The 26328-nt window shown below is 37.4% G+C and overlaps 1 protein-coding gene across 3 annotated transcripts in view; it reads right to left on the bottom strand.

Moving 5' to 3' along the window:
• The window catches only part of VPS13B (vacuolar protein sorting 13 homolog B), a 385119-nt gene that overhangs the window by 108725 nt on the left and 250066 nt on the right, over positions 1-26328 (bottom strand). For all 3 annotated transcript variants that reach the window (XM_063299549.1, XM_063299547.1, XM_063299548.1), the window contains exons 34-36: positions 25087-25777; positions 16353-16490; positions 6430-6837 (exon numbers count right to left, since the gene is read on the bottom strand). In XM_063299549.1, the coding sequence (XP_063155619.1) occupies positions 6430-6837; positions 16353-16490; positions 25087-25777 (1237 nt within the window). The remainder of the gene's footprint in view (positions 1-6429; positions 6838-16352; positions 16491-25086; positions 25778-26328) is intronic.

Raw genomic sequence — 26328 nt, 5'->3', positions numbered from 1 at the left:
TGTTTATAAAATACTGTCACATAAAATTTGTAAGGAAAAAAAAAGCCATTCACTAAAAATAGCTTGCGTAAGTAAGGGATTAGGGTAGTTTCTGCTGCTATAATTGCTCCTTTGTAGTTTTTTTCCGTGATGTTTCTGAACAGCGCCTTTTGACTATGTTTATTAAAGTCAGCACATCAAAAAGGATCAAAGCCGCTGCTAGTGAGAACTAAAAAAAGCCCCAAGTGTGTTGTGTTGTCTCATGGGAGAATTATGCAGATTCAAGTAAACAAGTGCAAATTGTTGAGGTTTTAATGAAAATTTTCTACAATGATTGAATCTGAAGTCATTGGTTATTATAACATCTGTATAACAGATGGCCGTTTTGTATAAAAGGCAAGCAATGCTATTTTGTCTGTCTTAACAGTACATCTGAGAGGACAACTTTTTGTCATTGTATGCCATTTGCTTCAGCAAATAATTCGTAAAATGCAGCTGGTGCAGATGGTCACCATGGTTATGTGACTGTAAAAACCTAAAACACTGTGAAGTATTTACATATTAGTTTCATATGCCAAAATCAGCTTCATTTGGCTCAAAGGATACGGCCATAAAATTTCTCAATATAAAAAGAGACTGGCTCTTACATAAATTTGATCTTATAGTGTCATTTGAAATGCAGTTACTGCAATTTATCCTCAACCAAACTATACTTAGTTTGGACTTAGAAATAAAACAGTCTCTTTTAGAATAAATAATGATCTATTAATGAAATGAAATGAAATTGCACTATAGTTCTACCAGGATTTTTAAAACAAGTTATTTTTAAAAAATTCAAAATAAATTAATTTCCCTATGAGAATTTTCCTTCAAAAACTGCCCAAGTTTCTTGCATATGAACTATCCTTTATTATTTATTAAAATATTCTTTTACTATTGCTCGCGTTTATAAAACTTTGATCCATCTGTCTCCATGTGTCTGTACATGCCTGCCTGTTTCCAAATGACAAAACAAATGACAAAACCAAGGAAGCAGAAGTGTGAAATTCCTTTGCCTTTGCCTTTCACATTCTTCTTAGGAGCACTTTTTTCTTTTTAGCGAATAATTTTCACTTTCATACATTTCACTTAAATAAATTATTGTGTACTCGATTAAAAATATTCTCAAAAGAGTATTTGGCATACAGAATTTCTTTTTTAAAAAATGCACACCCTTTCCTACTTACATGTAGGATTTGTAAATATGTAAATACTACATGTACAGGTAGAAGTTTTTACCCCATTCACATCAACTGTAGTTTATGTGGACTGTAATCAGAATAGACATATATAGGATTGAGAGTAAGAGAATAATCCTGAGGTTACAGATTGTAACACGTTCTTTGTAAAATACTCAAACCACTTTGGATTACAGATGGCATTTACAGTACATTCACATGATGGAACGTTCACCATCCAATGCCATTCAAATACATAAATAAAGTAGTGTACCAGAGAATAATTAGGTTATCTCTTTCCTCCCCAAGGGACGCGGTGGCGCTGCGGGTTAAACCGCTGAGCTGCCGATCGGAAGGTCGGCGGTTCGAAACCGCGCGGCGGGGTGAGCTCCCGTTGCTCGCCCCAGCTCCTGCTCACCTAGCAGTTCGAAAACATGCCAATGTGAGTAGATCAATAGGTACCGCTTCGGCGGGAAGGTAACGGCGTTCCGAGTCGTCATGCTGGCCACATGACCCGGAAGTGTCTATGACAACGCCGGCTCCAAGGCTTAGAAACGGAGATGAGCACCGCCCCCTAGAGTCAGATTCGACTGGACTTTACGTCAAGGGAAACCTTTACCTTTACCTACCTTTCCTCCCCAGCAGAATAATTTGTTAAGCAGAGGGAAAAAATTCTGTTATGGAAAACCACCGACTCATGTAACCACCACACCTCCCTTTGCAATTTGAAGTGGTATGGTTAGGATTTGAAATTAGGAGTACTGTTTATAGTGGGGAATAAGCCAAAAATTTTAGGTTCCAAAATACACCCCCAAAATTGGGTTTGGCTTATCTGCGGACCAGGAGCTCAGATTTTTTAAAGACCATCACCGCCTTAAAATTGTGCAGCTTTATAAATGATAATGTAACAGTTTGCAGTTTCCGGCCTGTTGCTGCTGTTAAACATTTGAGGGTCTACTTATCCATGGGTGATACATTTTTCATGGTAGTTTGGTTGACATTTTGAGGGTTGGCTTATCCACAGATGGGCTTATCCACAATTATAAATGGAGGTATCTTCAACATCCTAAGATTTACACAGAAGATGGCCGTGTCCTGTCCTATATTTTCTCAAATTGCAGCACATAGAATAATGGGCTTAATTACAGGAAGGAAGATTCCAGTTGAATGGTTGGGTCTTGCCTAGCTTCAGGACCACCTATATCAGATAGAATCTATCCATGATATCCACTTGATTTGTGAAGGCTATGAATCCCACCCCTCCTTGAAGCTAAGGGAGCAGGGACTGTGCAACTTGCCTTCTCTCTACCTGCTATAGCCATATGAAATAACTTGCTTGGCTTGCAATGTAAAGACGGATCCCTCTTCCCTCTATTTAGGAGGGAAGTAAAAATAATCCATTCATATAGCTTTTGGATTTTAACTTTTGGGTGATGCTGTTATCATGCCTTACCAACTAGAAGGAAGATGAGGAGGTTGCTTTTTAAGATTGCTTCTTGTTATGATTGTTTTACAAATAGTAGCCCCTTAAATTCTAATGATTTAGGAAGCATAGAAATTGTGTAAAAGGTTTACATAAATGTTAGGAAAGGCATCCTGGTAAGAGACATTAACTAGGGAAGTGGCAATTGGTGAAAGCATTCAAGCAGAAGGTGGACAGGGTTGCTTTAATTAGGATTTCAATAATGAGCAACAGGTTGATTCAACAACCCTAAATGGCTCCTTCCTCCTCCATGATTCTATGATATTCAGCTCTGAAATTTGGGAACAACTTCTAAATATTCAAACCTATTGGATAACAGATACTGTACAAATAATTGAGCTAAAGAAAGGGGATTTTTAAAAAGAATTGGAACAAAGTCAGTGTATAACGATGGAAACATATCAAGAAATAATCTGTTCTCTATTCTCCAAACTGCAATTGAAATTTAACCAAGAAAAGAATGCCATTGCTGTTCTTAACTACACAGATGTATAATTATGAATAAAAATATTTATTTATGGATAAAAATTGTTAGTCTCTAGGATTTCAAAAATTGTTCATCTACTATGTGTCTGCACTTTTTTTTTCAGTTTGAAAACAAAAGATATGCTGAGATTTATTGGCCCAAGTAGGAATTTTCCTGATGAAAAAGTAATAGATGACCTATTTTGGCCTAGAAGTTACATTTCTCAGTCACAAATTGCTATCTTAATCTCTTAAACTACTTACAGCAACTCAGGAAGATGTAGCTGATAGCCAGTCAGAAAAATATACTATTTACATGATTCCCTAATAAAGATAATTTATTATTTATATTTTTCAGTTTACCTTTATGTTTGCTTTTTAAAAGTAGGGATAAAAATATATACATGTTTTACTTTCTCTTTCTGTACTTCCAATAGCCTCATTTTCAGGGAAAACTCAGAAATAAAAATAGCTTAAAATATATAAGGAAAATATTTAAACCACATTTAACACATACATCATAAAAACAAATATAAAATAATTGCAGAATAAAATGTTACTTAAATAATAGCACACTAAAGCTATTTATATGTAGAAAAGAATACATTTTCAATTTTTTTTAAATTCAGCAAAGATTGAGCAAGATAAACCTCTTGGGGTGAGGAGTTTCAAAACTGTGGGGTTGCTACAGAATAGGCCCAATCCCTGATATACAGCCATTTCACGAATCTTCATACTTGAACAAAAAAACTGCCTCAAATGTTGATGCAGAAGGGTAGCTAAACTTATAAGGTTGCAGTAAATTCTTCAGATAACCTGATCCTAAATCATTTATGAACTTATTGGCTCTTATTATCTATTAAATGAAACACAACTTAGTCATAAATCAAAACATAATGCTAAGCCATGGTTAAAATTATGAGAATGAATCACAGGAATATGTTTCCCCCACTTTCTCCAGCTTTTCTCTCTTCTACTTCCGAGGAGAAGTAATAAGGATCTTACTCTGGGGTCTGAATAAACCAGTTTCCAGTCATTCATAAACTTGGAAAACTTGTTTACTCTAATGATGGTTCATCAAACAAATCTGCATGTGCAACCACTTTTACATGGTTTGGTTAGTTTGTTTAAAGTGACACAAGAGTAATAGTTTCCAACTCTGGACACATCAAGGGAAAGCATAGGTTTTTTCCACTAATGAAAGTGGAAGCTTTCAGTTTGAAGGCTCAATCTCACATATACTGAGATATGGATTTCTTTTACTCTACAGTTCCTTCCTTCCTTCCTTCCTTCCTTCCTTCCTTCCTTCCTTCCTTCCTTCCTTCCTTCTCCTTCTCCTTCTCCTTCTCCTTCTCCTTCTCCTTCTCCTTCTCCTTCTCCTTCTCCTTCCATTTATTTATTTTACTTACATACTGGCATTCCACAAATATTACCAATATGATAAACAACAATTTAAACAGTAAGTAATCAGCAATGATATATTAAAACATTAAAACCACATTAAAACAATTACTAGCAATTTAAAATCCAAAATAATGAGATATATCTTAAACATCAAGAAAATAGGATCCAATTTAAGTTTGGAAAGGAAACCATTTCACAATCTTGAGTGTGATGCAGGATAATGTCTTTCTTCTACGCCTGACTAATGCAGCTAAGGGTATAAGGGTATTTTCTGCAGATCTTTATTGGGAAGATGGGTAATGAGCCAATAATTCAATATAATACCTGGACCCAAACCAATTCAAATTTTCACATTAAGCCAAACCATTGACTTGGCTACAAAAAACTGGCAACCAGTCCAAAGCAGAATGTAACACAAAAAAATATGATTGTGACAGAATAGATTGGTTTGTAGCTTACTGCTCCATTTTTAGAGGTAGTATTACTTGGGGGACATTGTAACAGTATAGATATAATGAAACCGAGGCTTGTGTAATTAATACACAGACACAGTCACACCTTGTGCACAAATCATAGTTGGACAGGTCTACTTCTTACAATCGGTCCCTGAAGATAAGATCAAAGGATAGTATTAGATCAAAGAGCACTCTTGATCTATCAAGATGGAGAACAAACCCTTCTAGAACATGACTGAATCCTACTGTGTAAATCAGTCTTTCTAATTTTCTGGATTAGCCCATTTTAAGCTGAAGCAATATTCAAAATGTTTGACTGATTCCTTAGTTTTAGAAAACAAAGTGCCATAGATCTCAGTGTCATCTGTATATTGACAGGTCTTTGCTCTAAAGCTCTGGATCCATCCACATGATTTTCTGTATGTATTCACTATTATACAGGCAAATGAGAGCCAGTTTGGTCTAGTGGTTAAGGCAACAGGCTAGAAACCAGGAGCCTGAGAGTTCTAGTCCCACCTTAGGCATGAAAGCTGGCTGGGTGACCTTGGGCCAGTCATTCTCTCTCAGCCCAACTCACCTCACAGAGTTCTTGTTGTAGGGAAAATAGGAGCAGGAAGGAGTATTTGGTATGTTTGTTGCCTTGAGTTATTTATAAAAATAATAAAGGTGGGATAGAAAATAAATAAAATAAAAACAAAATTAATTTCTGTCGGGCACCATAGCTAATGGCTGTGATGTCAAACAACAGTTTTTCAATACTAACGTCTACACCCAAACCAACACAAGAATGTAACTCTGTTATATGGTGCCTCCAAAAGTCCAATCCACCAGGTACTCCAGAAGAGTATCATGTTATATATAGTACCAAAAACTAATGAGATGTCCAAGTGAGCAATAAAATATAATAGCAGCCATAGACAAAACCAAGACAAAAGTATTATTCCTCATATACTTTGGAGTATGTTTATCAAGACAATTTTTACTTGTTTCTGAAACTTCAAAAACATTTGCAGATTGCCTCATTACAGACATACCATGGGAAAAAGTGGGTTTGTCTCTTTCTCATTCTCAGTTAGGTCAAATTTTCCCAACCAGGAGGCTCTCTAGATGTATAGCCTTCAACTTCCAGAACTCCACTGCCAATGTAATTATTGCTAAGAAATTGGGGGCATTTCCCAACCTTGGTGCCCTCCAGATGTATGGACTTCTATTCTCATACATCTGGACGACACCAAGGTTAAGAAAGGCTCATTTTGGTCATTTCCATATGTTGGGTGAAAACATGAATGAAATGGTTCCAAACAAAAGTTAGGTATCCGCTCTCTAGGTTTATTAGTCACCCTATGTTATAATTAAAGTTAATTATATGTTACTATTGTCATAATGATTCCATTATCATAAACAAAAATAACTTCAACATTCTTACCTTTAGTCTTACAGTTGACTCTGACATTCAAATTTCCACTGAGGTTTGATAAAGATACTAACAGACAAGGTTTAGAGGGATTTGGGCAAGTTTCCACAGAAACCATAATCTGAGTGGTATGGATAGAAAATTGCTGACAACAGGAAATGCTCATCCATAGGTTTTCTTGTGCTGAAGCTTTTTCCCGTCCATAACTATGATCTTCAGAGCTGAAAATCTTACTTTTGCAACACTGGGATGTATACATGTCATCCTTCTTTGGAACACTATCAGTTGCTGAAACATTTCCCTCCTGGGCCTCATAATCACTCTTCTGCCTTAGCTTTTTCAGAAATTGTTTTATTTGATCTAGCTTGACAAAACTGATACTGGCTTTCAGAGGCTTTGATATATCCACATTTATGTTGGCTGCGGGAAAGAGAGAGAGACAGAAAAAGAGAGAGAGAGAAAGAGAAAATCTTATTATAGTATTACAGCTTTTTCCTTGTATAAATAATCTAATCTCAAACAACTATTCAATTGATGAAATGAATGTTAATTTACAGAATGTTAGGTAGTTAATGACTTAAATCTGTACCTGAGAGCAGTGTATTTATATATTTAAAAGTAAATACTTTCTGTGCTAATAAGACAATGCATATTTAATTATTAAAAAGCACAACCCAACAACACACAAAAAGAGCTGCATGAAGACCCTATTCAGCCATATTCAGCTTCATGAATACCCTATGAGCACATATGAACACAGGAACACATAGCAACACAGAGAATTACAGAAAGCAGAAATAAATTACTTACAAGACATCTTTCAATGCAAGCAATACTTGCACAATTTCATAAAAAGTGCACATCAACCTAACCAATATCACTAACACTGAAGCCCTCAAAAAGAATAATCCATTATTACATCAAAGGCATCTCAGAATCTACTACAGGCTATCCAACCATTTGAAATAAATGTGGCACACAAACCAACAAAATACCTACAAAATATACTAAGGAAACCCAAAGACCCAGTACCAAAGGAGGACAGTACAGAAGTAATTTACAATCTACTTCTCCAAAACGTCTGTACTAGTGATATTATCTAGTAGGCTAATAAAACACCTGCAACCCAAGAACTAACTCAAGGAACTCCAACAATGCATCAGACTAGGGAGAAACTCCTACTTGACCCACATTTGTGAGAAGTGAAGGGAGCCAAAGCCAGAAGTCACTGCCTCTCCATGGTGCTGCCAGGGCTCTGGAATAGTCTCCCAGGATCAGGCTAGATCCGTCCTTGGTTTTCAGGAAGATGTTAAAAACAACTATTTTGGAGAACATCTGAGTTCATGTACTGCAACATCTTTTATTCCATTTTATTTTATTTTATTTTAGTGATATATAGTGTCTTTTGGACTGGGGCTTTATGGTTGTTATTTTATTAGTTTTATTTTATTAATCATACTATGGATATTTTATTTTTTAAAAAATATGTAAGCCACTGAGAGTCTTGGATTGTGGCAGAATATAAATACAGTAAAGAAACAAACAAAGCACAAACAAATGCACATAATATTCTCTTCATGGTTAGGCATTTGGAAATGTGCTAATTTACCTCCATAAAAAGTCCAGCCCTTTCTTAGTCCACAAGCACGACTGTGTTCAGAGGGTCTTACTGCCTCCGCAGTCCTTGTCTGACAGTTTGATTAGAGGCAAATGCACAAATGGATCATATAAGCATCAACATTTATATGTTAATGTTCCCCTGCCCTTGATGGCGTAAGTTACAAAACTGTATTTTCATTCTCTCCCTGATTTGCTTTCTTGATTTACATTACTTCAGCATTTGGGCTGTGCAAGCCCTATGAAAGAGTTCACTGCAATGCATGGGGGTGGGTAAGAAGCAGCTCCGATTAAAGCAGCTGCATTTTTTGCCAGGCTCTTTGTAAGTTGTTCTCAGCTGTCTCTTTAGTGATGTGATGCACAGCCATTTTTCCCAGAAAAACTTATCACTCTTAAGAACTGAGTTTAAAACCATTTCTTTCTTTCCTCCATTTTAGCTAATGGAAATCCCTCACCACAAAAGAGATCAGATAACTTACAGAACTCTGAATATACTTGGGAAAGCAAGATTAGTTGTTATTTTCTTTAATTAGCAAAACATGGTTAATGGATAATCCCAAAGCCTTGTGTCTATTAGCCTGTTATATATTAGTTAATATTACCATACTCTTCCTTCTGGTAAGCTGATATTTAGCCTGCACCAAAAATATTCCAAGCATTCCCTATTTGGTGGGTCTCTTTATCAACCCACCAAATGGTTTCTAAACATTAACAAGAAACGTCTGAAAGCCTGGTAAAATCTTCATGTGTTCAATCTCCTTGCTGGATTGTATTGTTCTAATTTAATTATTAACATTAAAATCTCACATTTTTGTTATCATCTGGGTTACATATACTTAGAAGTGTAATTGATGGCAACAGAACTTGCTTCCAAAGAGTATTTTTTAGGGAGAAATTCTACTTCTTCAACTGATGCTGTCTGATAGGCATGTTCCTTAATGACATTTTTAAATCTCTGCAATAGGAAAAGCTTTGTTAATTTCTTCCTTTCTTCTTGATCCAAATGTGAAGGCTGAAGATCTTGCTAAGTCTCTCCTTCCTTCTGGGAGTGCTTTTATAAGGGGAAGAATGTGAAGGTGTTCTGGAAGTTGACAAGTAGAGACAGCTTATTTCCAGAGCACCAATTTGTTTTGGGCTTTCTATGAAATTGATTTCATCCTGCATATGTCAGTACAGTGTAAGTACTTCCTAGCTGGTGAGATGCACACACATTCTTGGAGTAAAACTGGGTTTTGATTGGGTGTGTAGCATAATGGCCAAAATGTTTACCCACTACTGTCCTTATCATTAATAGGGAATGCTGCATGTGGTAGAGACCTGGTAACACAGTCTCCCCTCTTCCTTGTTTTACTAAATAGTGATATGTAAAAGCCTCAATTGACCAAAACCATGATGGGCAGCTGGGGTTCATATCTATGGGCTATCTGGCAAAGACCATGGCATATGAAATAGATATGATTTGGAATGTAAGAAGGGTAAATGGTAAAAAGCATGAATTAGCTGTCGAAATGATAGTGGGGAAAAACAGATACAGATGTCATGTGTCCGTGAAACTAACAGGAAAGGGAAAGATGCAATGTGTGGATCCTGTGGAGTGGAGTTGATGAATACATGAAGGGAAGGGAAGATATAGACTTATTTATGACGGTAAAGCTGAGCCCTGCAATGATGTCACTGTGCAAACCCTTCCTTTACATTCCTGTGTTGTGACAAATGCTGCAGGGCAGGGTTTGCATAGTGTTATCAGTACACACACACAGCATCTGCAAAAGCACATTTTGTTCTTTTCTTGCTAGCAAAAAACAGGTCAGCCAGCCCAACCAACTTGTTTTCTCCCAGTTACCAGCCAACAGCAGATCAACTATTCCTGAACTATTTTTTAACAGCAAGTGATAAATAACTAAAGCACCTACGTGGTCCCTCCCAAGATTGCTTTTTATTATTTTCCTAATATTTGCAAACACATTAACCATGGTAAATTCATACCTTCATTAAGCAACTCTTTTTCTGTCTTTAGTCTATTTTTTGAATCCAAATGTATCACATTAGCATATCTAGAAAGGTGTCTGTGGGCCATAATGGACATATTCTGACATTGCAACAAACTGTAGTTCAGTATGATGAGAATTAACTGCAAAACACCTCTCCTCCACCCCAGATGTGAACCCCCAAACTTTCTTTCAGAATACAATTAATTAATTTCAGCATGTTATTAGTTGTATATTGTGTAAAGAAGTCAACCTTATAATCCATGATCTGAAGTTCGCATATTCCAAACAAATCCCAGGGAAAATTAATTACAGGTAGTCCTCACTTAACTATGGTAATTGGGACCAGTAACTCCATTGCTAACCAATGCAGTCAAAAAGTGTGACATTATGTGACCAACCTGACTTACAACAGCAGTTGTGGCAGTTCTGGTTGCTGACATTAAGTGAATCCTGCATGGTCATTAGGCACGACATCACATGATCGCCATTTGCAACCTTCTGCTGGTTTCCCCGTTGACTTTACTTGTCAAAAGTTGGCAGTGAGGGTTGCAAATGGTGATCACGTGACTGTGAGATGCTGCGACCAACATAATTGTGGGACAGTTGCCAAATGCCCAAATCACGATCACGTGATCATGAGGAAGCTGCAACAGCCGCAACTATGAAAAACTGTTGTCGATCTCCTCATTCAGTGCTGTCGTAACTTCAAATGGTCACTGAACAAGTGGCTGTTAAGTGAGGACTATCTGTACCATTTCTCAGTGTAACTAACTGCAGTAAACCTAAACCAAAAGTGAAAACTTCCCAATTTCTTCTCAATGCTATGGCAGAAAGAGTTGACTGAAGGAGAGGATATGAACAACGTAAGGCTTCTTTCATTTGTTCTCATCATGTAGTTAATGATTTGGATCAGAAAAGTGACTGCATGAGTGACAGCCTGGCTGTTAAAAACTTTGATGAAGAAGAAAGATGTCAGTGTAAAATACATTGGCCCAATTGGGTAGCATGAAAAAGATCTTGTTGACTGATGAGGTAAAAGAGGAGAACTTCTCTGGTGATACAACAGATGGGAAAACTATACCCAGACATGCAACAACGGAATTTATATATTAGATAATGCTAAGAGGATTGGAAGACAGTCGGAAACAAATAACAAACTTACAGAAGGTGATGTTGTGTCCTAATAAAATTGCTCTAAGAAAGGGCAGTGAAAAAATTCTATTCATCACATATGCATCACCCCTGATAAATATTAAACTAGAGAAAGAGAAAAAACAGGTTATTGGTTCTTTCACTTCAAGCAGGCTTCCTGTCTTCCCATTTCTCTTAGCCATGAACAGAAAAAAAAATAGAATAATTGATTTACCTTCGTAAATTGATGGGCTGACCAGAATTATGGAATATAAGAATGAAATATAATATGAAATTGTCTTATTATTTAATTTCTGTTTTTGGTGTGTGATTCCTATTTATATCCTATTCCTATTTTAATAGTATTTTATTAATTAATAATAGTATTTATATTTTCACTTTCCTTGTATTTGATTTTTAATCTATTTCTTTACTTGTTCTATTTTTTTTTACCTTCATATATGTTTCTTATTGAGGATTATATATTAACAAGATGTTTAAATGCTTAAGTTCTGTATGTGTAGCCTTTTCAACTTGCTCAGCTTTACCTGCTGAGATAAAACTTTAAACCAGAATAAAACAGATATCTTGGTCACAAACTGAACCCATACCACCTATCTGGAAAGTACTTACGATGACCATTATACCACTAGACCCAAAGAACTGTTAAACTGTAGAGCAGCCACGATGAACTAAAATGAGCACATTGCAAAATTTCTAATGGAACCCACCTGAAGAAATGAATTTAACAAGCAGAATCACCAAAAGAGCCCTTCTTGAGTCTTCCCTGAATGACAGAACTCAAAAAGACAAGTGGTCACTGATTAATGCTGTGAAGTCAACCATATAAACCAGTGGCACAAGTTTTCATTACACAACGTCTTTGTTCTAAATAGCATCCATATTCTGATTTTAGGATTTTCCCACTGGCTCATGCCCTCTGAATATGGTGAGGTACCCTATTAATGAGAAATGTAATTCCTAGAAGATGTGTGAAAACATGAATGCTAATAGACACTATAAGGTTTAAGCAATTGTCTATGAATTGGGTGAGATTTCATTGATAAACTTATGGTGACTTGCTTTACCATTGAACCTTGTAGGTGCAGAACTTTCAAACACTTCTCTGAATATACAGACACTTCAGCCTTTTCTTCTTCTGTAGCTTCTAGCTTATTGGGGCATCTGTACTGCAAAACTGGTTAGAGTAGTTGATGTATAAGTGCAATAAGTGTATCTGAAATGGAATGTTATGTGGATCCAAACTTGGAGCATCTGATAGGAAAGCTGCATAAAATTCTCTTACAGTCTTCCACTTGTAGTTCTCCTGTGTTTTCTTGGTACTTATTCCATCTTTTTCCTTTAAAAATTCAGTAAGGAAGGGAAAATAGAATAATTGTACAATACCTTTTTATTGGTAGCACTAGGAGCTATCCATCTAGAAACCCCGTAGATAATAACAAGAATATCTTTGCAAAAGGCAAAGATGTATTGATATGATTCAGAATATCATTGATAAAGAGAGGGAATATAATAAAGGCCATCATTTAAAATCCATAGTTCAGCAACATTTTTTCTACTCTAAGTAAAAAATCACAGAGTTATAGGGCTGGAAAGGAGAGGGATACCAGTGAAAAGCAAAAGCAGTATTATGAAGAGCTATAAATACCTTAGACCAATGAAAAAAATAATATTCCCATTTGAAGCTTTTCTTAGAACTGTGTTTTGCAACCATCTAAACCATACCTGTGTGAGTGAATATTTGCTCTTTGGCATGGTTCACTTCCTCTAACAAAAGAATACAGCTTTATAGTTATATCACTATCTCAAAAACATTTTTGAAAAAAAAGTAATGAAAAAATAATCTTACCCAAGTACTGAAATGCTTTTGCAAATGACCTTAAGTTAATTAGAAAAGTATGTACTCTGGTCAGTTCCCCTTCTCATATATCCTCTCTCGTTAAATTATATTAAAAAAAAAAAACTCATTTCAAAGTTAAGCAACACCATGGTTAACAAAACTGTTAAACTGGGATCAAATGAGCACATTCCTACATTTATATATGATGTCATATTAAGCAGCCCACAATTGAACTCTCTCAGAAATATGATTTTTCAAAAAAGTAACTATCTGATCTAATGCTACTTTTCTCTCCATGGGCTGGCTGTGCTGGGAACAGGTGGTCCTGCTTTCAATTACGGAGGGCTAGCATGCCAGTGTGAGGCCTGGATTAGTTCACCTTCTCACAGGGAATTTGTCTCAGTTGGGAATGGATTTATTATGGCTTCACACATGGAATGGAGCTCATGTCAACTGAGGGCAATGACACATCATATGATTCAAATTAACCTGCTGTGGACTGTTCTGCAGGGCTGAGATTGTATATTAAAATGACGACATTTTAAAACAGCTTGAAAGAAACCAGGATGGTTGAAGCGCAATGGTTCCAATTTGTTCCAACTAATCTATCACCTGCTGGAGATATTATTATATTGGGACTTCTGGTAGCTGCTATTTTCCAGTTTTCTCCAAACTAGTGACCTTGCTAATGGGTGCAATTGTTGCCTTTGGAGTAAAGAAGACAGAATCCCTACAAAGTGCTTTTTTATGGATGGATGAATGGATGTTATTCATCACAAAATGCAAACAACAGAAGTGAGAAGGGGAAACCCTGGACATGCAAAACTCATTCAGCAACCTTTTATTTCACATTCTTTATATATTTCTCAATTTGACTGGCTAAAGGTCTACAGCAAATCACTTTAAATAGTAAACTTTCAAGAAGCTTCATAATTTAATATATGAAGAACTTTCCAAGAAAATAACATGAATGAACGCTCTGGCACAGAACAGCTTGAATTTTTCTTGGACTTGTGATGAGATGTTAAATTTTATGAATCACAATTTTTGTAATATATTATGTCAAAGACTGTGATAAGTAGGTTGAAGAATCCAACACTCCCATATTCTAGTTATATACTTAAAAAGGGATAATAGAACAACATAACAGTGTTAGTGATGGTTAGCAAAAGTTAAATGACCATTTGAAATTAACCCAAATTTATATCTAGTTGAAAATGATTTACCAGTATTACACAGAAAATACAGAAATCGATAAAATAAATTAACTAATTGGTTCTTATTTGAAAAAGTATCTCTTGGGGGCTTGAAGAAGTACTATAATTTGACTGATGACTGAGGTTTACTTCCTTTTCTCATACAAGACACTCTCTCACACCTGGCCTAACCCTGAAATGTACTGGGGAATAAATTCTCATTCATTAAAAATAGTAGCTGATAAAACTATGCCAGTTTCAAACAGCAATGCCTTCTCCCACAGAGATGGGATTACTCAACAAACAGCATGCTGGACATAGATCAAGGGTTACATGTTCAAATAATCCAAGAGTTTGGCTTTAGAGCCAAGATATCTATGCCAGAATTGAAGAATTTTGTCCAGAAAATCAAATACTGCACAATTGCTGTATATGGGGGTCCATCAATGAAACAACTGCCTTAGCCTACAAGTATGTTCAGAGACATCTACAGAATCTACCACTGCATCAAAATGATGAAAGCAGCATTGTGCTGTAAGCTCTGATCCAAGAAGCAGTTTTGCATTGCGTGGGTACAATGTTGTTTTCACCATTTGCCCCTCTCCTCTCCATGCAGACACTGAACATGATGACAATGAACACAGCAGACAATGAACACGATGCTGAACACCTGAGAGGCCACACTGTATGTGTGGGCAGCACTTAGCTTGGTGGGATACAACTTCAAGCAAGCAATGCAAAACTTGTATTTGCTTAGTTCATTTGTTGTTGGCTGTAGAGTACATGGTCTCTATATGGCTGATGCTCATCCATTTTTAAAGTCTTGGGTTTAAGCAATTAGAAGTGTTCTCAAATGTTACAGTGATTATGCCCCATTTAAGAAAAATAATCTGGTGTTCCTCACCTACAGAGATTTTCATATGATATTGTGGCTTTTGCCAGAGTATCAAGAAATTGAATGGTTGATGTGATGAAATTATTTTCTGTACAGAAAACAAGGTATCATTACTGAAAGAAGGAATGTTATAAAATACATGTGAGCTGCCTAAAGTTTCTGGATTTTGGCAGAATACAAAATGGAGTACAAGTAGTCCTCAGTTAACAACCACTCATTCAGCGACTGTTCAAAGTTGCAACAGTGCTGAATGAGCAGTATGTACGACTGGTCCTCAAAGTTCCAGCCATCCCATCACCCCTGCGGTCACGTGATTGCGATCCAGGCACTTGGCAACTGCCTCACACTTACGTTGCAGCATCCCGTGGTCACGTGACTGCCATTTGCAACCCTCCCTGCAGGCTTCCCACTAGCAAACTGAATGGGGAAGCCTGCAGGGAAGGTTGCGCCTGCTGCTTTTTCTCCCGAGGACCCCCAGAGTACAGGATCCCAGGGATCTTGTACTCTGTAGTGCGCTTCTGCTGCAGCACCCCCTCCACAGACCACACACACTCACTTGGTGCTGCAGCAATCCCTCCACAGTCCACACACACTCGTGCAGCGCTACAGCAATCTGTCCACAGCCTGCACACATTGTGAGGCACCGCAAGCCTTCTCCAGCTGCAGCAACCCCTCCCCAGCTTGCACACAACGCCGCAGCAACCCCTCCACAGCCAGCACACTCACAACAGCACCCCGTGACTCACTCCGTAGGACTCACCCACCCTCTGGCCTGCTTGCAAGTTGCCTAGGATTTGCAACTTCCAGCTGGCTTCTCCATTGACTTTGCTGGTGGGAAACTAGCAGGAAGTTGGAAGTCACAGTCACATGAGGGTCTCACTTAATGACCTGGGATTTTGGCTTAACAACAGCAATGGGGACTGCTGGGATTGCCGTTGCTAAGCGATGTGGTCACATGACATCACGCTTTATGACCACATTGCTTAGCAATGGAAATTCCAGTCCCAATTACCATCTTTAAGTGAGGACTATCTGTAAAATAAATGGAGACTTCTTCATCCAGTGAATACCAATTGTTAAGAGTCACTGGGAGTTGGGTGGCATAATTTTTTAAATTATTATTATTATTATTATAAGGGGGAAAAGAATCTCCACACTTATGATCTATGCCTTTTGCTCCAAGAAACATGATAATTAATAGGTTAAATTTAAGATGTCAATTGGTAATTCTTGGTCATTCTTACCTGGGCCATTAAGGAAGTCTTTAATCTTCAGTGTTATGAGAGGAGGTGGGATACCACTTTTAGCATCTATTTCCCCTGCTACTGTCTGTAACCAGGTCTTGCAGTAGTCAAGCGTCTCTGGGAGAGTTTTTCCAGGATCTACCAATGATAAGAAGACCATTTATGACATATTGTTGAATAAATTGCTAACAATATATTAAAATAGGCCAAACTTTATTCTGTAAATAGTATCTAAATATTATTCAGGGTACATGTATGTTTCATATAAATTCTGCATTATGATAATTATACATTTGTAAAGATGTATAATTTTGATTGCCAAATATGATCACCAAATGAAAAAGCCATCATGAATGGACCAATAAGCTTAGTATATCTGAAATATGTCTAGTAATTGTGCATCTAATCAGATCTATGATCTAAATTTTATTTCTAATAGTAATGCATTTACATTTTCCTTAGATGTCTTTTAAAATGATTTGCACCAAAATAAAAGTAAGGTAGCAAGAGAAGAAGTAAACTATATAGAAGTCTTAGAGATCAGAAAACCACATGGTTTGAGATGCAATAGAGTGGTTCTTCTTCTGGGTTCTTTAATACAGTTTACAATTTCATTGACACTGCAATCCCTTTTTACAGCTACACTTTTGAAGTTACCTTCAGTAGCTTTTCCCCTTGATTTTCTTTAATGGGACCTCTTTGCTCAATTCTTAATATTCCCAATTGTGACTAAAAGTTCACATTTGGTACCTCTCAGTTCTATGTTTTTCTTCATGTCCTGGACAGTGTATATGAGAAATCATCACTGCATAAAACCATTTAAGTTTTTGGCTGCCCACCGGCTTTAGTTTTTTTTGTTTTGTTCTGCTTTTCTAAAGTTGGTTTAGAGCTTGAACATTAAAAAAAGGTAATGTAAGTAAAGCTCAATAATGTCATGTTTTATCACTTTCATGACACTTATTCCTCTTTTGTTAAATAGTAATGCTTACCAAAACAACTACCATGCCCTTTAGATAATTTAACGACTTTGCCAAAATGCCTTATTCATCTCAAGTGGAATGGACCATTCTCTTTTTAAGCACACTAGCCTCAAACTTATAGTCAGCACATGGCAACACAGTATGAGCTTTAGCATAAGTCTCTCTTGGAATGTATTATTTAGTGTAATCATATGATTCAGAAAACCTGGCAGGAATTTTTTATATGGATGACAAACAAATTTAAGGATTCTCAGCCCTATGAGCAAAGGTTAAATGGAGTTTGTTTACTGATTTCGCTGTCTGAGAAATGAATGTACTAAATTTGGCAGTGTCATTTTTAAATTTTAGGTGGAGGAAAAGTATGTAAAAATAATCTAATACGATTTAAGTGGATTAAAGCCACAGAATTTTTGAAAAATAATTCCCAGCCAAATCAGACACATTGTGAAAACTGAAATTAATGATGATGTAGAAGAACTTGGTGTTCTGAGAAAGAATAGATTTGTATTCTGCAAAGCAAATTCTTGCTGCATCATTTTATTTTTATGATTTCTTAAAAATTCAAAATACTGGAAGAGTTGGTATGGATGGAATTTGTCCATACAGAAAAAAATGATCTACCATAGCAAATTAGTCAAAGATATTTATTTATTTTCTATCCCACCTTTATTATTTTATAAATAACTCAAGGTGGCAAACATACCTACTACTCCTTCCTCCTCCTATTTTCCCCACAACAACAACCCTGAGGTGAGTTGGGCTAAGAGAGAGGGACTGGCCCAAAGTCACCCAGCCAGTTTTCATGCCTAAGGTGGGACTAGAACTCACAGCCTCCTGGTTTCTAGCCCAGCACCTTAACCACTAGACCAAACTGGCTCTTACTGAGGATTATTACTGAGGAAGAATGTTTGAGCCAGTGTTTCTCAACCTTGACAACTAAGATGTGTGGACTTCCCAGAATGCTGGCTGGGGAATTCTGGCTGGGGAATTCTGGGAGTTGAAGTTCACACATCTTAAAGTTGTTAAGGTTGAGAAACACTGGTTTAAGCAAAACTAGGCTTCTGCTTCTCTCTTTTGTAATTCAAGAAAATAGCAGCTTTAGGCAACCAGTAATTCATAGCTGCTTCTGCACACACTAGTTATTGGGATGGGGGGGGGGTGATGGAGAAGCATCACAGGTTCTATTAAGTGATTTCTTAATGTTGGAAACAATCAATATACTCTTTGGTTATGTTTGGATAAAAATCTACCTTTAGAAAAAAATGAAATAATAAAAAACCCATAACACTGGAAGAGGGAAAATAGTTAAGTGTTTGCCCACATAATGAAGATGCCAGATTCAGTCTGGCATCTTCATTATGTGGGCAAGCACTTAACTTCTTAACTCCTATTTTGCATCATTCCTTAGAAAGGAAATGGAGCTGTACAAAATTATGTCAATTGGGGAAAGGAGGGAACTTCAGCATAATAGAGACTTCACCTAATTTAAATGAATTCAAGTCCCAAGGCCAGATGGAGCATGTTGCAAGGTACTGAAGGAATCTGCAAATGTGATTACAGAACCATTCTCAATAAATTTTGAAGACTAGTCAGATCCCAGAAAACTGAAGAACAAATGTCATCTGCATCTTCAGAAAGGGGAAGGTGGAGGACTCAAGGAAGTACAGTCCTGTCAGCTTGACATCTATACTGGGTATGGTCCTTGAACTGATTAGGAAGCAGCATGTTTCTGAGCCCTTGGATAAGTACTTTACAATTAATAGGACCTAGTAGGGGTATGTCATAAATAAATCATGCCAGGCTAACCCTATCTCCTTCTTTCATAGAATTACTAGGTTAGTAGATCAGGGAATGCCACAACTTAGTATGCCTGGACTTCAGCAAATCCTTCAACAGAGTCCCTTGTGATGTTCTTCATAAAATGGTAAAATATGGACTAGATGATTCTCCTGTTATGTAAATTAAAATCAGCTTAATGAACATATCCAAAGAATATGAATTAATCTCTTCACTTCAGCTTGGAGGAAAGTATAACGTGGAGTGCCACAGGGCTCTGTACTGGGCCCTGTATTGTTCAACATCTTTTACCAATGACTGGGGAGTTGGGGAGACACTTATAAAAAGCTTGCAGATGACACAAGACTAGCTGGGATGGCTAATATTTTAGACAAAACATAGACTTAAAAGATCTAGACAGGCTTGAGCAGTGAGCTAAAATGAACAGGATGAAATTTAACATTAAGCAATGTGAAGTTCTTCATCTGTGTAGGAAAAATATAAAGCACAACTATAGAATGGCTTAGCAGTAGTACATATGAAATGCACCTAGTTGTCTTTCTCAACAACATGTTGAACATGAACCAGCAGTCAAATGCAGATGCTAAAAAGGCAAAATGCTACTTTGGAGTGCATTAATAGAAACACAGAATGCAGATCACAAGAAACAACTGCTCCATTCAACTCTGTCCTCATCAGAATCTATTTTGAACATTGTGTCCAATTCTGGGTTCCATAGTTCAAAAAGGACAGTGAATATATGTGCAGAGGATGGCTACCAAGATTGTGAAGTATCTGGAAGCCAAATCCTATGAGGAGTGGTTAAAGGATCTGGGTATATTTAGCCCATAGAAAATATGACTAAGAGGAGATATGATAGCTGTCTTTAAATAGCCTCGTGTGGCGCAGAGTGGTAGGTGGCAGTATTGCAACTGAAAACTCTCCCTGCGACCCGAGTTCGATTCCAGTGGAAGCTGGATTCTTGGGTAGCCGGCTCAGGTCAACTCAGCCTTCCATCCTTCCGAGGTCAGTAAAATGAGTACCCAGCTTGCTGGGGAAGGTGACAACTGGGGAAGGCAATGGCAAACCACCCCGATATAGTCTGCCAAGAAAACGTAGTGAAAGCGGCATCCCTCCAAAGAGTCAGACATGACTCGGTGCTTGCACAGGGGACCTTTCACCTTTCATATATTTAGCTCATAGAAAATACGACTAAGAGGAGATATGATAGCTGTCTTTAAATATCTGGAGGACTGTCACACAGAAGAGGGAGTGGACTTGCTTTCTAGTGCCCTGGAATGCAGGACTATAATACTTTTTTAAAAAACTACAAGAAAGGAAAAAGGCTAGAGATCAAGAGGAACTTCTTGACTATATAAACTGTTAGCCAGTGGTGAATTTTCATTCACTAGAAGCCTTCAAACAGGTGCTGGATGGTCATCTGCCAGAGATGCTTTAGTAGAACATGCACTGAGCAGAGGGATTAAATGACTACTATGGTTCTTTCCAAGATTAGATAAGGGAAACACAGGAAAAAGCTCTCAGAAACAGTAATTGAAGGATCAAACAAACATTAGGACAGTCTCAATCACTTTACATATTTATTCAGAAGTAAGAATTGTACTGGTCAGTGACTGTAATAAAATTGAACTGAACTGAAGTAAGAACAAGAAGCATTCTAAAAATGAAGTTCTGTGCACATCTACTCAAAATTACAACTGACAAGAAATTCAAAACCGATATTAAGCTATAGGTGCTAAGGAGCACATCACATTTTAAAAGTTTTACAGCTCTTTAATACTCAACAAGACAGGTAAAGCTGATAAAAAAAACAACCCATATCTGTTCCATAAGGACACTTTTTAACATTGACATTCTTAAATTAAGGTCTCTGAAACCCTGTTTGAACCTGCAATCTCCGAAGTTTGAACCTGCAAATGACCCCGAAGTCACAGTAAGACCACAAAGTAACAAAACACCCCCACTGAAATCTGCACACACAGAACAGTTCACTAAATAAGACTACAGAATAAGAAATGACTACAGAAATAACCACAGCAAGCAGGACCAAAAGTAGGAGATACAGGCATGGGGCATTGGAAATGTCATGTCAAAAATCTTTTTCAAGCCTGATTGGGTAGCCATAGGGGTCTGATTAGGTTTGTGAGATCAGAAGGTCCCCATCCTATCTAGGCCAGCAACCAAACTGGTAAACAGGATATTAAAGAGGTAGGCAAGTAGCAAATCCAAAAAGCAGGTGAATGGCCTAAGAAATATTTGCTTTTTAGGAAAAGCCTGAATTACCTGGCTTCTGAAATAAAAAGGTTCAAAACATCAGCCCAAACTTGGCACAGGTGCTCAGGCACCATTCTTTGACCATATGCATAGGTGGAACTAAAGCATGTTAGTTACAACAAATTATCATGTTTGAAACCTAGCTCTTTTATAGATGTATTCAGATCTAAGTAATTTCCAGTACTACAGTATGTACCAAAATGCAAGGGTGAATGACTAACATATTTGATTTATTCAAAACCCCTGATCTGTCCAGGAAAATTGCCGATCCAGTTATTGCAAACTAATGCTTTCAACTGCAGTGGTAATATGGTATCTCTTAAAAGGCCATTTTGCAAATAGGGGGAGAAAAATACGTAGTTCCTGTCATCACCCCTAATTATTTATGACATAAAAATATTTGGCATTAGTACCAACCAACAGGGCACTGCTCATAACTCAGTATCTAAGAAATACAAAAAAAAAGTGGGGGACTTGATAGGAAGGAAATATGTTGCACTAGCTATACCAGCGGTCCCCAACCTTTTTGGCACCAGGAACCGGTTTTGCGGAAGACAATTTTTCCATGGACCGGGGAGGTGGGGGAGAATGGTTTTCCTTGTATTCACAAGGCACACATCAGGCTCTAGGACCAGCACAGAAACCAGCAGGTTCAGGCAAGGAGCTCCAGCCTGGTAACCGTTGGAGGCTTCGGCAGCAGTGTGGATGAATCTTCACTCGCTCACACCCCCCCACTCACCTTCTGCTGTGCGGCCCAGTTTCTAACAGGCCACGGACCGGTACCAGTCCATGGCCCAGAGGTTGGGGACCCCTGAGCTATACTATGCCAAATTAGCTTTCTGGATTCTTGCCAGTATATCAGTGACCATGCTGGCTAGGGATTGTGACAGTTTGTCAAAGGGATATGATTGTTAAGTTGTGGAAACCTGTTCTATAGGCAGCAGTGCTATATATGGCATTAATTCTGCTATGTTTCCAATATTATTTTATTCTGTCTTATCCTTAAAATAATATAGGCTGTAATTTGGAGAATTACATTTGATTCATTATATCCAAGCACAATAATCTATTCTAAAATTGATTTTCAAAATTAAATTGATTATTTGCAGTTTGATAAAACTGAAAATTTGCCGCTGTCCTTAAGTTCATCATATCTTGAAGTAAACAAATAAAAACAAATAAAAAGGACAAATAATTTCCAACCTGTGGTCCTAGGGTCATGGGTGATCCACATTATGGGCAATTTTTTTGTTGCTTATGCTCAAATTCTCACAAATTTTCAACTGGGAATATCAAATCAAAATCACTTTTAAAGCAATAGTGAAATAATCAAATCAAAGTTCTGATACATGTCAGTTTGGAGATAAAACTAGATTTTAACAAATTCTTTCCAAGCATTTGTTTTAAGTATTGATTCCAGTGTGTGTATGTATGTATGTATGTATGTTGTGTGTGTGTGTATGTGTGTGTGTGTATGCAGATATTTCACCCAATAGCAGTTAATTTCCTGCCTTTTCTATAGATGATGCATAGAGATACCAATTCAGTGGCCTTATCCAGTGTACTTACATGAAGCCAATAAAGTCTCTGCTAGCCTTCCCCAATGTGTTCCCCTGCAGACATTCTGGGCTACAGTTCCAAGCCAGCATGGGAACTGTATGATGGGAAACTTAGTGCAAAACATCTGGAGGACATCAGCTTAGGGTGGACAGACCTGTATAGAAGGGCAGTGGCTTTCCAGCATTTCAGAAGAGAAGCAATTCAATTCCTACTTTGATACACTATTTACAGAAGCTGTGAACATTTGCATGCTAAATAATTTATAGCTATTTTTTTAAAACCAGTGATATTGTGTACTTGTTTGCATAGAAGTAATTAATATGAAAATTTAAGTAGAAGTTAACACTGGTTAAGTAAGAAAATTAACACTGTTTGAGTAAAATTGTCCTGTGAATGTGAAGAATTTATGTCTTAGATTGCAAGTGATGTTGTGAAAAAACCTGCTTTGGAATTCTGACATATTTTGACTAGTTCACAAATAAGACTATTGTACACATTTCAGAGATACAGGAATAATTCACTGAAACAGATCTTATGACTGAGAAAAAGAAATATGGAGCAAACTCTTACAGAGAAAACAGCAAGACAGGCTAAAATTGAGACATAGCAGCCAAGACAAGTATGCCAATGACATGTTTCAAATTAGTTCCTACTAAGACAGCCAGTCTGGTGTAGTGGTTAAGGCATCAGGCCAGAAACCAGGAGACTGTGAGTTCTACTTCCGCCATGGGCACAAAGCCAGCTGGGTGGCCTTGGGCCAGTCACTCTCTCTCAGCCCTAGGAAGCAGGCAATGGCAAACCACTTCCGAAAAACCTTGCCAAGAAAACTGCAGGGACTTGTTCAGACAGTCACCAAGAGTCAAAAACTGACTTGAAGGTAGGGGGGGGAAAAATAGTCCATACTATCAAGCACACTATAGCTGAAAGAATAAATCTGAAATAAACCTAAAGAGGAAATGTAAAAAGGAAGAGAGCAAGAAGAATTTACTGAGAAAGCAAGAGTAGAAGAGTACAAAATGGACTTTGGGGAAGAAGAAGTAAAAGAAGGCAATGACCACACAGAACAAAGCAGTGCATGTACACAACCCCAGGCAGAGCTCTGAATTACAGGAGTGCATGTATATGCAGCACAGTTTCTCCAAGATCTTGACCAGTTCCAGTCACTCAAGTAGGGCAACAAGAGAAAAAATACCAGATTTATCTTTCTTTGAATATTTTAAGTTGAACATACTACCCGAAAGGTTCTTCCTGTGCTTAAAAGCATCTGAAACCATCTATTTCCTTGTAACAAGTAAGAATTACAGTAGCACACTGCCACAAACGGGGGAGTGTACAGATGGTTTAGATGGTTAAAAGATAAGTATTTCCTACTATTAGTAACATATGGCTGCGAGAGCTGGACCATAAGGAAGGCTGAGGGAAGGAAGATCGATGCTTTGGAACTGTGGGGTTGGAGGAAAATTCTGAGAATGCCTTGGACTGCAAGAAGATCAAACCAGTCCATCCTCCAGGAAATAAAGCCAGACTGCTCACTTGAGGGAACGATATTAAAGGCAAAACTGAAATACTTTGGCCACATAATGAGAAGACAGGACACCCTGGAGAAGGTGCTGATGCTAGGGAGTGGAAGGCAAAAGGAAGAGGGGCCGACCAAGGGCAAGGTGGATGGATGATATTCTAGAGGTGACGGACTCGTCCCTGGGGGAGCTGGGGGTGTTGACAACCAACAGGAAGCTCTGGTGTGGGCTGGTCCATGAAGTCACGAAGAGTCGGAAGCGACTAAACGAATAAACAACATCTCCTACTATGCGTGAGCTAGTGTGTGTGTGTGTGTGACAGAGACAGAGGAAGAGGAAGAGAAAGAGAGATTAGGGGAGGGGACAGGAAAGCAAAATGAAAATATAAGAAAATTTAAAAATAGTAGAACCACTGTATTCTATTGCTTTCTCCCTGTTTTTAAAGTTTTGCTGAACCAAATTATGAGACCAAGAAAATCACTTCAAACTACTGAATACATAATCTTATGTTTACCTAGAATACATAAATATTTTTCTTTCTGTTCACATCTGAACAAAAGAATTAGGCAGTGAATCTATGATTTTAAGCATTGTAAATGGTCTTACCTGTACATTTGTAATCTGATGCAACACCTTTAAGGACAGCATCAAACACAGATATTTCCACTCTTTGTTTTCTATGATGACAGCTTAAGATGAAAGATGGCTGAGATACAACCAGGTGCAAAAATGGCTCTAACTGCAAGTCTCCAGTTCCTCTGCGACCAGGTTGTCGGACAATAGTTACACCCAAGGCTTGTCTAGCAGATGATCTTGTGGAAGCATGAAGACTTTCCAGAGATATAAGACCTGACTTTTTTCCAGAGGACAATGGACTGTTACTGTTTAGAAGATCATCTGCTGTTACTGATGAAAAACCTGCTTTGACAGATTTCTTGCAATCATCAACTGTTTCTGGAAGGTTTAATGAACTTTTGATTGTTTTTTCACCATCCTTTTGATCTTCCTGTGATTTTGATTTAAGTAAAGTTGTACATGAATAAGTCATGAAGGAGAATCGGCTTGCAGTAATAAAAATGTCAAATGGAATAAAGTTCAGGTTCTTCACTATAGAAGATTGTCGGGAAGGTTGGGCAATGCGATGTTGGCTGGTGCCGCTATGTTGTTCTATTTGGACTATTCTAATTTTAACACTGTCACTGCCAATGCCACTGTCCTGGGCTCCACTATAACGTGAAGATGTTTCAGCTGTACCTCCATCAGTTACATCCATCTTTTTCTGTTCCTGTTTGAAAACCTGGAAGGGAAAATACTGTATCATAAAATGGCCATTCCCAAGGATTTCTATTCCAATTATATTAAACAATTGCTATATAAATTTCTGTAAAAAACAGAATTTGCCAAGTTAAGTTTTAAAACAGAAATCACTCATGAGAACTCATCAGGTGTCTAGTCCAGAGAGAATGATGACTCATAATTAATGACACGTTGGGAAAAAGATGTAGCATGAGGAAAGTATTTCCTAAGTTCAAATCATTTCTATTCAGATGCTATAAAGATACAATGTCAGACAACTTCCATGATACAGTATCTGAAGATCAAGTAACTGAAGAAATTAAAACGTTTTGAGCATTTAGATTTAAATAAAACTAAAACCTCACTATTGTACTTTCTTGTGATACTGAAAAAAGGATACAATAACTAGCAATTTCATAAGCCCAAGTTGGCATGATCTGTTAGAAGGGAATATCAACTTCATAATTGTTTTCTGTTCCATAATTGTATTCAATTTCAATTCAATTCATTACCATCATAACAATATAAAGTTTAAGACAAAATTAAAATACA

This window comes from Candoia aspera, chromosome 3 (genome assembly GCF_035149785.1).
Source record: "Candoia aspera isolate rCanAsp1 chromosome 3, rCanAsp1.hap2, whole genome shotgun sequence".
Lineage (NCBI taxonomy): Eukaryota > Metazoa > Chordata > Lepidosauria > Squamata > Boidae > Candoia > Candoia aspera.
Note: the sequence above shows the minus strand (reverse complement) of the source record. Positions and strands in the feature narration are given on the sequence as shown.